General features: G+C 41.7%; 1 protein-coding gene across 2 annotated transcripts; it reads left to right on the top strand.

The window, feature by feature from the left end:
- The first annotated feature begins 220 nt into the window (after positions 1-220).
- wfs1a (Wolfram syndrome 1a (wolframin)) lies at positions 221-11,454 on the top strand. 2 transcript variants are annotated; one of them, XM_057843768.1, is made up of 12 exons: positions 221-324; positions 1,073-1,523; positions 1,697-1,776; positions 2,903-3,047; positions 3,152-3,325; positions 5,209-5,283; positions 5,346-5,449; positions 5,568-5,699; positions 5,769-6,014; positions 8,002-8,280; positions 8,393-8,556; positions 8,717-11,454. In XM_057843768.1, exons 2-12 carry the CDS (start codon positions 1,304-1,306, stop codon positions 9,888-9,890), a joined length of 2,793 nt encoding a protein of 930 aa, XP_057699751.1. In that variant the 5' UTR covers positions 221-324; positions 1,073-1,303; the 3' UTR covers positions 9,891-11,454. The 2 variants fall into 2 exon arrangements, with proteins under 2 accessions (XP_057699751.1, XP_057699750.1); XM_057843767.1 differs by having other exon boundaries at positions 252-341.
- Positions 11,455-12,821: the final 1,367 nt, after the last annotated feature.

Here is a 12,821-nt window from a genome sequence, read left to right as displayed (position 1 = left end):
CAGCTCAAGTATATAAAGTATTGCAGGACATTTTATCAGTATAGTTAATACTCACCGGCATTTGTATATATCCTTACAGGTACATTATTAATTCTCCGGTTAACTGAGAGAAAGTATTTACAATTAATTAACACGAGAAGTCGCTAGCCAATCACACACATCTGACGTCACACTTTCGTTCCTACTAGCCAATCTGCAAAGACTCTATTTTAAGAGGGCGGGTCATAAAGTTGACGTTTATGGACCAGAGTGTCACTTCGAGACGCGTGAAACGTTGACCGTCAACTTAGAGACCACTCAACTTCGTTAGTCTGAAGATATCTGGTAATTTGTTTGTCCTAGTAAGTTATATTTTTTGGAGTGTGTGCTGTATTGACGTTGAGTTTCTTTCAGTCAGTTCACTTTTAGCTTGGGTCGAGTTAGTGACTCTCCCTTTCGCCGCATGAGAATGGCTGTTAAACAAAATACTGCACTGCCTCTACATGTTTCCCCTTCTGAATTAGCAGTTGTCACGTTACTTATTTAGATTTCATGTTTCAGCACGTTGTTGTCCGAAACAACCAACGGTCACTTCATAAAGTGCACATAAACACTGCAGTGTGAGACTAATTGTAAACTACAATATAACAAATATATTTGGCTTTTATGAAGACAACAGTGATAGTTTGTATTGCTGCTGTTTGAAAGACTATTAGCTTTTTACATTGTTGTGCTGGCTTTAGTGAGAAATGTTGCTGAAATGCACTGCAATGTGAGGACGTGCTTCTAATATTTTGTGTTAACTAATTTTGCTACTTGAGAGGAGCATTTTCTGGCAAAATTGAAAATGATTCGTTTTTGTAAAGACTGAAGTTAGTCCAGTTATTGTGTTGTCTCATGTCTGTTTATCCCATGATTGACAACCATACCATGAAATAAGGATTTGCGTAAGGTTTTAGTTGGTTTTTGTTTTTTAGTTTCAAATGACATGATCGTTCAATATACAAAATATATATATTAACACGTATGTCTGGTATATTACATTTCAAATACAGCTTCTCCTGTGTAATACAGTCCTACATTTTTATTTTAGGTCAGGAAAATAGGACATTCACCAGCCAACTTCAACCCCCAGAAGTTATGGCTTTACTTGGATGGACACCCTCTTCCTGCTCACCCAGAGATTCATTCTTCGAATTCCAATAAATTCACTGTCCCTCCTTCTTGACCCTTCAATTCTCGCCCTCACAAACAATTCATCACTAAACTGACTTTTCTTTAGAAAAGCTCTTCTCTCCTGCTACTGCCGTAAAAAAATAAACCTATGGAGGTTTCACCTGAGCTGTCTTCTCATATGTCTGAATCCGCACCCCTTCCCCAACACCCTTCTGATGGCGTGGACTGTAACACCCCATCACCAACAACTGATTCTTCCCGATCCACCATTCCTAGGAGAAGAACCTTTGCTTCTATAGCACAGCGAGTGATCATACAGGAAAGACTCAGAAGAGCTGAAGCAGGAGGTGACACTGATGAAGAAGAAGGTAAAAATAGAGTGCAATAATACATTACCACGTTATCTAATAAAATGAAGCTTTTGGGATTAAAAAAAATAATAATTTGCTTTAGCAATAGACCATAGACCAGCATTGACTTAACATAACATACATGTTAACTGATAATGATGTTACCAAAAGTCTCCTGTCTTCCCCTCCAGATGAGGAGCCAGAAGAAGACCTACCAAAGGATCAGATAGAAGAGAAAGCCAAAGCGGGTGATGCCAGAGCTCAAACCCGGGTGTGTGGAAGCATATGCTAGGCAGATTGACTCTTGGCATTGTTTTGAAGTGTGCTGGTTCATGCTGTCTGCTTCTGAGCAAGTATCTATTTTTATCCACCTGCAACATGATTCCATACGCCCAGCGTGATACATAAAATGCATTCAAATGTGGTTTCACTAAGTGTTAAATCCGACATATAACGTACTAATATACCTGTGTAAATATGGATATATCAAATAGATTTATAGACATAAAGAAGTATTAATGGAGTAATAAAAATATAAGGCTAGACTTTATAAGAGCTATGAGACTTGGGTTCCGAATGCATAGTAGCCTTCTTATCCAAAGGAGTGTATCATGTATTTGGACATTCCAAACTCTTAAATAAGCACATGGGGTGTGTGCATGTGAGCCGCGGTTAGATACATTGACAATACTGTAATTCCCACAGTTTTGATTGATGGAACAGATTTACATGATTTAGCACAAGGTAGTCTGTAGTCCCATCCCTCAGCAAACATTTAAAAGTGTCTGAAGCACATTATAGATGTCGGTTAATATTAGCAAATAGTAACTTGATAGCATCGTATGGCTTTTCTCCACCCCTACAGAAAGAGATGACTTCAGTAAGGAAATAATGACTTTTTGGATTATGTGTAGAATTCATTAACCTCAATGTGAGATTTTTAAATGACTTTTTACTGCATTCAATATACTGTATATGCTTTCTAGTAATAGAGTTCAAGTCTTTGATTTGTTTCACTTGAAGGGAGAAATTCACATTCGATGAACTACAAACAGAACCAAAAACATTTACGAAAAAAAAAACAACAAAAACAGTAAAAGCTGAGGATGCAGTATTTTTTTTCTGGGTTTTACAACGTATTTTGCTTTAAAATTGCATCATGCCACGCTTACGCTTCTAATAGGCATACCATAATGAATCTCATTTCACTTTAAGCAAGATATCAACCAAAAAAACACTGTTCTACTCTCTAAAATCTGTATCATGTGTAAGATTTAAAACAATATAGACTGAGCTCATGCAATGGTCCAGTGGTCAGAATGTACTTATTGTTCTTTGTATTTAGGTTAGACCACATAGAGTGAATTAATCTTCTTTACATCTCTTCTGTCCATCAGCTGGGTCAGCACTACTTGATTCTGGCTGAAGAGGAAGATAGAGAGTTAAACAATCGACTGGCTGTTAACTGGTTGATAAAAGCAGCAAAACAGGGAAGAAAGAGTGCAGCAACAGCCTTGCAGCGCTGTTGGATCCGTAAAATAGGTTATTGTGCCAATACATATGTGGACCTGTGTGTTTTGTGTGGGGGTTGGGTTGAGTGGATGTTGCATTCTCAGTTCTTTTTTTTCCCTGGCATCCTCACTCAGGAATCACTGCGGAAAATGAGGACGATGTTCGGAAGCTGTCGGCAGAGAGTAAGTTTGAGAGGGCAGTGCGAAAAGCCGCCATGATGATGTACTGGAAGCTTAATCCAGAGAAGAAGACTAAAGTTGCCATGGCTGAGATGTTGGAGAATGTCAGCCAGGTCAATCCAGAGCAGGGTAGGAAGCACCCTCGCTTTTACAGTACGCTGTATAATAAAAAATAATTAGGATACACAGATACCACTTTTTTCCGATTAAGTATATGTTCTCTTATTTTACATTTTAGTATTTGCCAATACTAAATACCAATACTTGATCATTTTATTGTCTCTAATGATTGCGATGGAAATGTGTTTTATTTTATGCAAGGAAAGGGAGCTTTATATCTGTAGCACACTTCATAAACAAATTTACTTTATGTGCTTTCCATGATTAAAAGAACATATATACATTTTAAAAGCAAAAAAGTAATAACAACAGTGGAAAAGTACTACTTACTAACTTAGTAAAAGGACTACCAACATTTCGAGTTTCTTTAAGTGAGGACATAAAACATCCACTGATTTAAATAAGACTAGTAACTTAACTTTTTAAGTCTATACTACTATATCTTTGGTATAAAGATGACACAAGAAATGGACCATACCAAATTGCTCATACGATGCATGCACCTCATCCATCTGTAAGGTGACTGCTATTGCAAATACAAATGTCAGCTGCACTAAGCTGTAAACCTGCATTAATAATTTCATGTAGACTACTAGTGGGAAGCGTAACGTGGCTTCAATCCACTCACCGGGGGCTCCATGGTTTATATATTTTGTCAACGAACCTGCATTATTTACAGTTCATGTAGACCAATAAGACCAGGGGTTTCAAACTGCGGCCAACAGGACAGTATTTTGTGTCCCCTTACTTGACATTTACTAAGTTATATTTTTGTGCGACACCCAAAGCCCTGAGCTTTGTTGTTGTTTGTTTGTACGTATGTGTGTTCAGTTGTGTGTGCATGCGTATGTTTTTATCACTCACGATACAAGCTAGCGTGGCTCAAGCTCACGACAATTTTCAAGAAGTTAGGCAAAGTCAATTTGTGACAGTCACTTAATTAAAATGTCCTTCTCAAGTAACACCAGGAGGAAGAAAAATATATCCTGTGTGTCAGTATCTGGAAAATGTCTGGACTGGATTTAAAGTTATCTTTGTGATGAGAGACTATATCAAATCCATAGCCAGCAAGAGACTAGCATCATGATAGTTGAGTCTGAACTCTAAAGGCATGCGTTTCTTCGTAGTGTGTCCTTCACGCAAGGAGGGCTTTGAGCCGATGTGGATGACACGTACTACTTTTGCCTCGTTGACATCATAAAGTGAAGGTTGCCCATACAGGTGGCACACAGAGAGTTCCAGCATTCCATCATTTCGATTGTTGATGGTGTACGTGAAAAAAAATAAAAATAAATAAAACATGTCCAAGGTCCATGACGGAACCTTAGAAGACGTTGGTTATGAGCATGACTGTCATCCATGTCCCATAGAATCCACTCAACGACTCGCATCTCATAAAGGTGTGTCACCTAATCAGGGTTTTACATATGTTAGGGCCGAGGGTTGGCATTTGTTTCAATCACCTTGCCATCTCCTCTTCAATTGGTTTGGGCTGTGGAGTTGTCAGAATTATTTCAGAGTTAGTATGGACATTAAACCATGGGGTTGGAAATGCAAGTTAAAATAATGTCAGTATAAATATCCAGATTATTAATATAAAAATATGCTCACAGATAACTGAAAGACTATCCTTAAACAGTCATCTCAAAAAATACAAATTGTTCAATTTTCTCATGCAACGAGTTAGATCAGAGTGTATTATTTTAGTAAAACGATAATTTTTTTTTTTTTTTTTTTTTGTTGCACTGACATGTCAAAAACCAAATAAGTAACTAGTTTCATGTAAAAAAACAACAACAACAACAACAAAAACAAATAAATTATATTGGTTATAGCATGGTTATAAAAATAAGCATGCTTGTAAATGACTTGAAATTTTCTTCTAAACATAGGGGATGTTGCAAATATTAAACCTGGCTCCTCCGACCACACTCAGAAAATACTGGAAAACATGGTCAGCAGTGAGAGTGAGTATCCTTAAAGAGAAATTGTTCCTCTTACTGGACTAAAATACATTTTGTCTTTTCAGCCAATAAATTGGTGGACTTGGACGACTTTGTTGAGATGACTAAAAATTACGCTCAAGGTATCGTGCACTCATCGTCAGAGACAGAAAACCCTGATGGCAAGGAGGTAACGTTGAATGAATATTTAAATGAATATTTAAATGAATAGAAATCAACACAGGCACAATAACAGCATAGAATCCATGCTGTGAGATAAGAATTGTAACTGTATTTTGCTGTGCAAGGCTGAGCCACCCCCATCAGAAGACAAGAAGCGTCACAGTGGGTCTTGGAGTTTTGGCAAAAAGGGGATGATGCTGGACACAGAGCATACTGGTGCTATTAAAAAAGCGATGGATATGAAATCACGCTTAATGGTACTTTACAATGCATTCATGAGGTTGATGTGGAATTAATTTCTCATGTGGTGTCCCTGGTGCCATCAGATGCTGCACTATCCAGTTGATACCTTAATGGAGGTGAAGGAGCACCTGGTGGACTGGGCATCACGGGCCGGCGTCCAGTGGCTGAGCACCATCATCCCTACGCAGCATGTCAACACACTTATCTTCTTCTTTATCATCAGCAACCTCACCATTGACTTGTTTTCCTTTGTCATCCCCCTATTAGTCTTCTATCTCTCCTTCATCTCCATGATTATTTGCACATTGCGGGTTGCTCAGAGTAGTAAGGTGAGTTTTGTTTTCCTTTTAGAATAAGAATTGTACAAAAATATTGTAATTTGTTATTGGCTGGAGTTTAGGATTTTTAACAGTTTCTCAATTGTATTCATATTTAGAATATACAGTGGTATGAAAAGGTATCTGAACCTTTTGAAATTTTTCACATTTCTGCATATAATCACCATCAAATGTGATCTGATCTTTGTCAAAATCACACAGATGAAAATATAGTATCTGCTTTAACTAAAACCCCCCAAACATTTATAGGTTTTCATATTTTTATGAGGATAGCAATACAAACAATGACAAAAGGGGTAAAAAGTAAGTAAGTGAACCCTCTGCCTAAGGAGACTTAGAGAGCAATTGAAATCAATTTTTACCAAACATTTTAAGTCAAGTGTGCCCAATCACTGATGAGTGGTTTAAAGCTGCCCTGCCCACTATAAAACACACACCTGGTAAGAAATGTCTTGATGAGAAGCATTGTCTGATGTGCATAATGGCTTAGTCAAAAGAGCTGTCTGAAGACCTGTGATCAAAGATTGTTGATTTGTATAAAGCTGGGAAAGGATACAAAACCATCTCTAAAAGTCTGGATGTTCATCAATCGACAATCAGAGAAAAAGTCTCTCTACAAATGGAGAGAGTTTGGCACTGTTGCTTGTCTCCCAAGGAGTGGCCGTCCATCAAAGATGATGCCAAGAGTTCAGTGCAGATTACTCAGAGAGGTGAAAAAATAACCCTAGAGTGTCTGCTAAAGACTTACAGAAATCACTGGCACAGTCCAATACCTCTGTGCACACATCCACTATACGTAAAACTGTTCCCAAGAATGTTGTCCATGTGACCACTCCACGGAAGAAGCCGCTGCTGTCTAAAAAAAAAACATTGTTGCTCGTTTAATGTTTACCAAAAGGCACTTGGACACGCCACAGAAGTTTTGGCAAAATATTTTGTGGACTGATAAAACCAAAGTCGAATTGTTTGGTAGTAACACACAATGCCATGTGTAGAGGAAAAATGGAACAGCTCACCAACATCAACACCTCATCCCCTCCGTGAAGCATGGTGGAGGGGACATCGTGATTTGGGGCTGTTTTTGCTGCCTCAGAGCCTGGACAACTTGCATTTATGAATGGAAGCATGAATTCAAAAGTTTATCAGGATGTTTTGCAGGAAAACCTGAAGCCCTCTGTCAGACAGTTGAAGCTGAAAAGAGGATAGATGCTGCAACAAGACAATGATCCAAAACAGAGAAGTAAATCAACTTCAGAATGGTTTCAGAAGAACAAAATACACGTTTTGAAGTGGCCAAGTCAAAGTCCAGACTTGAACCCCATTAAGATGCTAAGACATGACCTAAATACAGCGATTCATGCCAGACATCCCATGAATCTGACTGAACTACGGCAGTTTTGTAGAGAAGTATGGGCCAAGATTAGTCCTGATCAATGTGCCAGACTGATCTGCAGCTACAGGAAGCGTCTGCTTGAAATTATTGATACCATGGGGGGGAGGGGGGGTGTCACAAAATATTAAATGTGATGGTTCACTTACTTATTTTCCCCCTTCTGTCATTGTTTGCATACAATCCTCATTAAAATATGAAAACCTATACATGTTTGGGTTGTTTTAGTGAAAGCAGACACTGTTTTTTAATCTGTGTGATTTTGACAAAGATTTGATCACATTCGATGGTGACTCCAGTCAGAAATGTGAGAAACTCCAAAAGGTTCAGATACTTTTTCATAGCCAAGCCAACTTTCTGACTCCATCGACAGCAATTAATGTTCAAACAAAACAAGATAGGATTTTTAAAAAAAATATTATTCAATTATTTATTATTATTACTATTATTATTTTATAACTGTTTTGCCCATGAAACACGTCAAAGTATGATAATCAAAACCATAGATAGCATATCACCATTCTTTGAAGAAAACCTACTTATTAAAAAAATCCAAGTTGACGTGATTAATTCCCTATCCATTTACAGACCTGGGAGAACTTTCGAGCCTTGACATCTCTCCTGACTCGTTTTGAACCTGGCCTGGATGTTGAGCAGGCAGAGAATGACTTTGGCTGGAATAACCTTGAGCCATATCTCTACTTTATATTCTCTGTCTTCTTCGTCATATTCTCGTTTCCTGTTGCTGACAAGGGCTGGATCCCTTGTTCAGAGCTCTCTACGCTGGCCATCTTTTTCACGGCAGTCAGCTACCAGAGCCTCAGTCCCATGGCTGCAACTTATGCACGAAGAGCGATGCTCATAGAGGTTAGAGTGGTGATCAGTTTTTGTTTTTCATGCTTTGCATACCAGTTGTTGTTTTTTTTATTGTTCCGTGGTGATATTCATCTTTAAAGTAAAACATTATTTTGTATTCAAGGTTGCGTCGTCTCTTTGTGGCCTGACTCAGCTCCTGCCTGGAAGCATGACAGTGTTTGGCATCTTGGGACGTACATTTGCAACTCTACCTCTTGGAGAATCAGTTGTGCTGCAACTCAGTATTCCATGCCTGCTGTATGTTTACCTTTTTTACCTGTTCTTCAGGTGAGCAATACACGAACACCATAGGGCATCATCTCTCAATGATCATAAACTACAGTATATTTCCCCCTTGGACACACATAGTTCTGATCCTATGTCATAATGGACTTACGTGTTTACAATCTTGGTTCTTATTTACTTTTTCCCTTGTCTCTGTGATTAGCATGGCCAGAAAGCGGGGATTTCGGGGGACATACTGCATCCTGGTACCCTACCTCGTATGCTTCATGTGGTGTGAGTTCTCAGTGGTCCTCCTCCAGAATTCCACTGCTGTGGGCATAATCCGCACATGTGTGGCCTACTTCCTCTTCCTGTTTGCACTTCCTGTTCTGGCAGTTGGCCTTGCCGTCATGCTCTTAATCCAGCTCTTCAAGTGGTTTCTGGAGCTGGAGCTCACCAAGATGATTGTTACTTTAGTCGTATGTGCCATACCCGTCATACTCCGGCTCTGGACGCGTTTCAGCACATCTATTCTGGGTGTTTTCCGCTCCGTGACAGACCATGGCCCAGTTAAACTCATCTTAATATGTATCTCCTTGGTTATCTTGTTCTTCTCAATTTATGTGTATCACGCAGAGGGTCAGAAAGTGTACAACTCCACCTTGACTTGGGACCAGTACAGTCAGGTGTGCGGCCCTCCTGCCTGGCAATCTAAAGGTATGGCCAAGACACAGATCTTCTGCAGCCACCTGCAGGGACACAGAGTCACCTGGACAGGCAAATTTAAGCATGTCAATGTGGCTGAGACAGAGAACGGTGCACAGTCTGTCATTAACATGTTACCCGTGTTTCTTGGGGACTGGCTGCGATGCCTGTACGGTGAGACATACCCGAAATGTGAGCCAAAGAATATGACAAAACCCACAGCTTCAAGATCCACGCAAGTTGGGGTCTCATTGCCCATGCTACTACAAATGCAAGAAGAGGAAGAGATCTGTCAGATCAAGGCTCTGGCCAAACACGTTTGCCATGTCAAGCGCTTTGACAGTTACCGGTTTCAAGTGACCGTAGGGATGATCAGGGACAAAACTGCAGAGCCGGAGGACCCAAGCATGGATATCATACTCGTGGCCAGTCATGAGTTTCGACACATCCTGCTCAATCTGGAACCAGGTAATATGGTGGAGTTCTGCACCAAGCTGGAGGGCCGTCTAGGAGCCAAGGTCCCTGCCTTTGAGTTGAAGGCAATTAACTGTCTGGATTGTGTTTCACCACGATCACCAGGGGGCAGGCAGGTAAAGATTGAAAGAGACTGGAGACGTACGACAATGCAAGCCCTAAATTTTGCATTTGATTTCTTCTTTTCTCCCTTCCTGTCAGCAAAGATCACTGGCTGAGAGCAGACCCAAAAAGGCCACGAAAGCCAACACTTACTTACTGCATTATTTAAATTATAAAATATAGTTTTGTAATTAGACTTTTACTCATGTCGAACAACAGAATGATTGTGATAAAAGTAATGATTGCTTTTGTTTGGCATAGGTTTATACTTCAATGTGTTGTTTTCTTCCCTTTTAAGGGTATCGAAACCCAGCCACTCGCTAGAAAAAGTATTTCCATGGCATGTGTAGGATAACATTTGTGAGCTTTATTCATTTATTTCCAAGATCGCTTATCATTTGTAGCTCACATGGATGCTGTGGTGTTGGAAAAGGGCGCGGATACACAAAAGTCAGCTATGTGAACCACTGCACCACTAATGCCTAAACTGAATCACATGGACGCCTATGTTATAATGCATTTTATAAAGAGTTAAAACAAAAAAAAAGTACGGATGTTTTTTAGTGTTCAGAAAGTAAGTGTAATAAACCAGGATTCAGTCCAACAGCCCTATAGGTGTGGTCCTCAAAACTTTGTTAAATCTTTTGTTTAAATGAGTTTTTTATTGTTGTTAGTTAGTTGGTTGGTTTGCTCCCATCTCCCAAGAAAAATAATGCGAGAAATTCAGCGGACCCTTGGCAAAATTGTAGCCGACTGGGACGCACCTATTGTGCATGACACACCACTGGTCAGCGGGGCGTCTCTTTGAACTGAGTTATCTGCTCACTGCCAGCCGGCTGTGCTTTGTGCATTACAAAAAGCCCACACAACATAAAACACAAAGCCACTTGACGGAAGGGTTTAATGACGACGAGTTGTAATTTATTCACTGCTACCACCTACCATCATAAGTAACGCTGAAAATTCAGTGGGCTCTAGGTGAAATTGTATCTGACTGTAGTACATCTATAGTTGGCCAATGCTGCTTACAGCACCGCTTGCGTCGCCGCTCGTGGCCAGCTGTGTGTCTCGCCCTGCATTACTAGACTGAGCCCAAAAAAAACTGCAACCACATGAGATTAAGTATTTAAGGAAATCGGGAATCAAAACTTTTTGGCATTGCTTGATGGTGAAGTAAATGAGGAAGCCCACCTGTGCTGGAAGCCACTGAAAGCACATCTTTATATAGTGGTAGAGCCAGGTCAGAAAAAAGGGTTCTCAGTGACGTAACCAGGAACCATTTTTGGACCAGCCCTAAAACTCCTGAAGGATGAAAAGGTGAAATAGTTTCTTCTTTCTTGCTATAATTCGGCACTAAATTGCTATCAGGCTGTGCACGTTTTCAGCATTCATCTTCAAATATATTTCCTGTATTTAGAAACATCATCAATCCATCCGTTGTCTACCGTGAAATCCGGGGTCGGGTCACGGGGGCAGCAGCTTTAGCAGGGAAGCCCAGACTTCCCTTTCCCCAGCCACTTCAACCAGCTCCTCCAGTGGGATCCAAAGGCCAGCCGAGAGACATAGTCTCTCCAGCATGTCCTGGGTTGTCCCCGTGGCCCTCCACCGGTAGGACATTCCTGGAACACCTCTCCAGGGAGGCGTCCAGGAGGCATCCGAACCAGATGCCCAAGCCACCTCAGCTGGCTCCTCTCAACACAGAGGAGTGGCGGCTCGACCCTGAGTCCCTCCTGGATGACTGACCTTCTCACCCTATCTCTAAGAGAGATGCTGGACACCCTGCGGAGTGAACTAATTTTGCCCGCTTGTATCTGGGATCTTGTTCTTTCGGTCACGACCCAAAGCTTGTGACTATAGGTGAGGGTAAAAAGGTCGATCGACTGGTAAATTGAGAGCTTCACCTTTTGGCTCAGCTCCTTTTTCACCACAACGGACAGGTACAGAGTGCATCACTGCAGACGCTGCACTGATCCGCTAGTCGATCTCCCGCTCCCTCCTACCCTTACTCGTGAACAAGACCCCAAGATACTTAAACTCCTCCACTTGGGGCAGGATCTTATCCCTGACCCGGAGAGGGCACGGCACCCCTTTCCAAATGAGGACAATGCGTTCAGATTTGGAGGTGCTGATCTTCAGCTCAACTGCTTCACACTCGGCTGCAAACCGTGCCGGTGAGAGTTGGAGATCACAGCTTGATGAAGCCAACAACACCACATCTTCTACAAAAAGCAGAGATACTATGCTGAGGCCACCAAACCGGACCCCTCAACGCCACGGCTGCGCCTACAAATTCTGTCCATAAAAGTTCTGAACAGAATCAGTGATAAAAGGCAACCTTGGCGGAGTCCAACCCGCACTGGAAACTAATCCAATTTAACTGCCGGCAATGCGGACCAAACTCTGACACCGGTCTCACAGAGACTGAACAGCCCTTACGAGGGGTCTTGGTACCCTGTACTCCCGAAGCAACCCCCACATGACTCCCTGAGGGACACAGTTGAACACCTTCTCTAAATCCACAAAACAGACGTAGACCATGTGGGCGAACTCCCATGCTCCCTCGAGGACCCTGCCAAGGGGGTAGAGAGGGTCCACTGTTCCATGGCCGGGAAAAAAACCACACTGCTCCTCCTAAATCCGAGATTCTACCCCCCCAATGGACCCTCCTCTCCAGCACCCCTGAATAGACTTTACCAGGGAGGCTGAGGAGTGTGATCACTCTGTAGTTGGAACAAACCCTCCCTCTTCTTATGATGATGAATATAAATGGAGTCAGTTTTCCCATGCGGGTTACTGCATATATATGGGGCCCGGCCAGGCACAGCCCGAAAAGGACACGGAAGTCCCACTTCCCATGCGCTCACCACCTGTGAGGGGGGCCAAAGCGGTCGGGCGCGCAGAGAATTTGGGACGGCCAGAGCTCCTCAGTGGCAAGGCCCTGGGAGTGGATGAGATCTGCCTGGAGTTCCTAAAGGCTCTGGATGTTGAGGGGCTGTCGTGGCTGACACGTCTCCACAGCATCGTGTGGACCTTGGGAACAGTGCCTC

The sequence above is a fragment of the Corythoichthys intestinalis genome, chromosome 8, assembly GCF_030265065.1.
Source record: "Corythoichthys intestinalis isolate RoL2023-P3 chromosome 8, ASM3026506v1, whole genome shotgun sequence".
Lineage (NCBI taxonomy): Eukaryota > Metazoa > Chordata > Actinopteri > Syngnathiformes > Syngnathidae > Corythoichthys > Corythoichthys intestinalis.
The sequence above is the reverse complement of the archived record's forward strand: the minus strand, read 5'-3'. Positions and strand labels throughout refer to the sequence as shown.

Coding starts and splice junctions, on each gene's coding strand:
- wfs1a (XM_057843768.1), top strand. CDS start 1,304: ATGGAGGTTTCACCTGAGCTGTCTTCTCATATGTCTGAATCCGCACCC. Junction 3,048..3,151: donor CTGTTGGATCCGTAAAATAG/GTTATTGTGCCA, acceptor ATCCTCACTCAG/GAATCACTGCGGAAAATGAG. Junction 5,450..5,567: donor AAAACCCTGATGGCAAGGAG/GTAACGTTGAAT, acceptor TTGCTGTGCAAG/GCTGAGCCACCCCCATCAGA.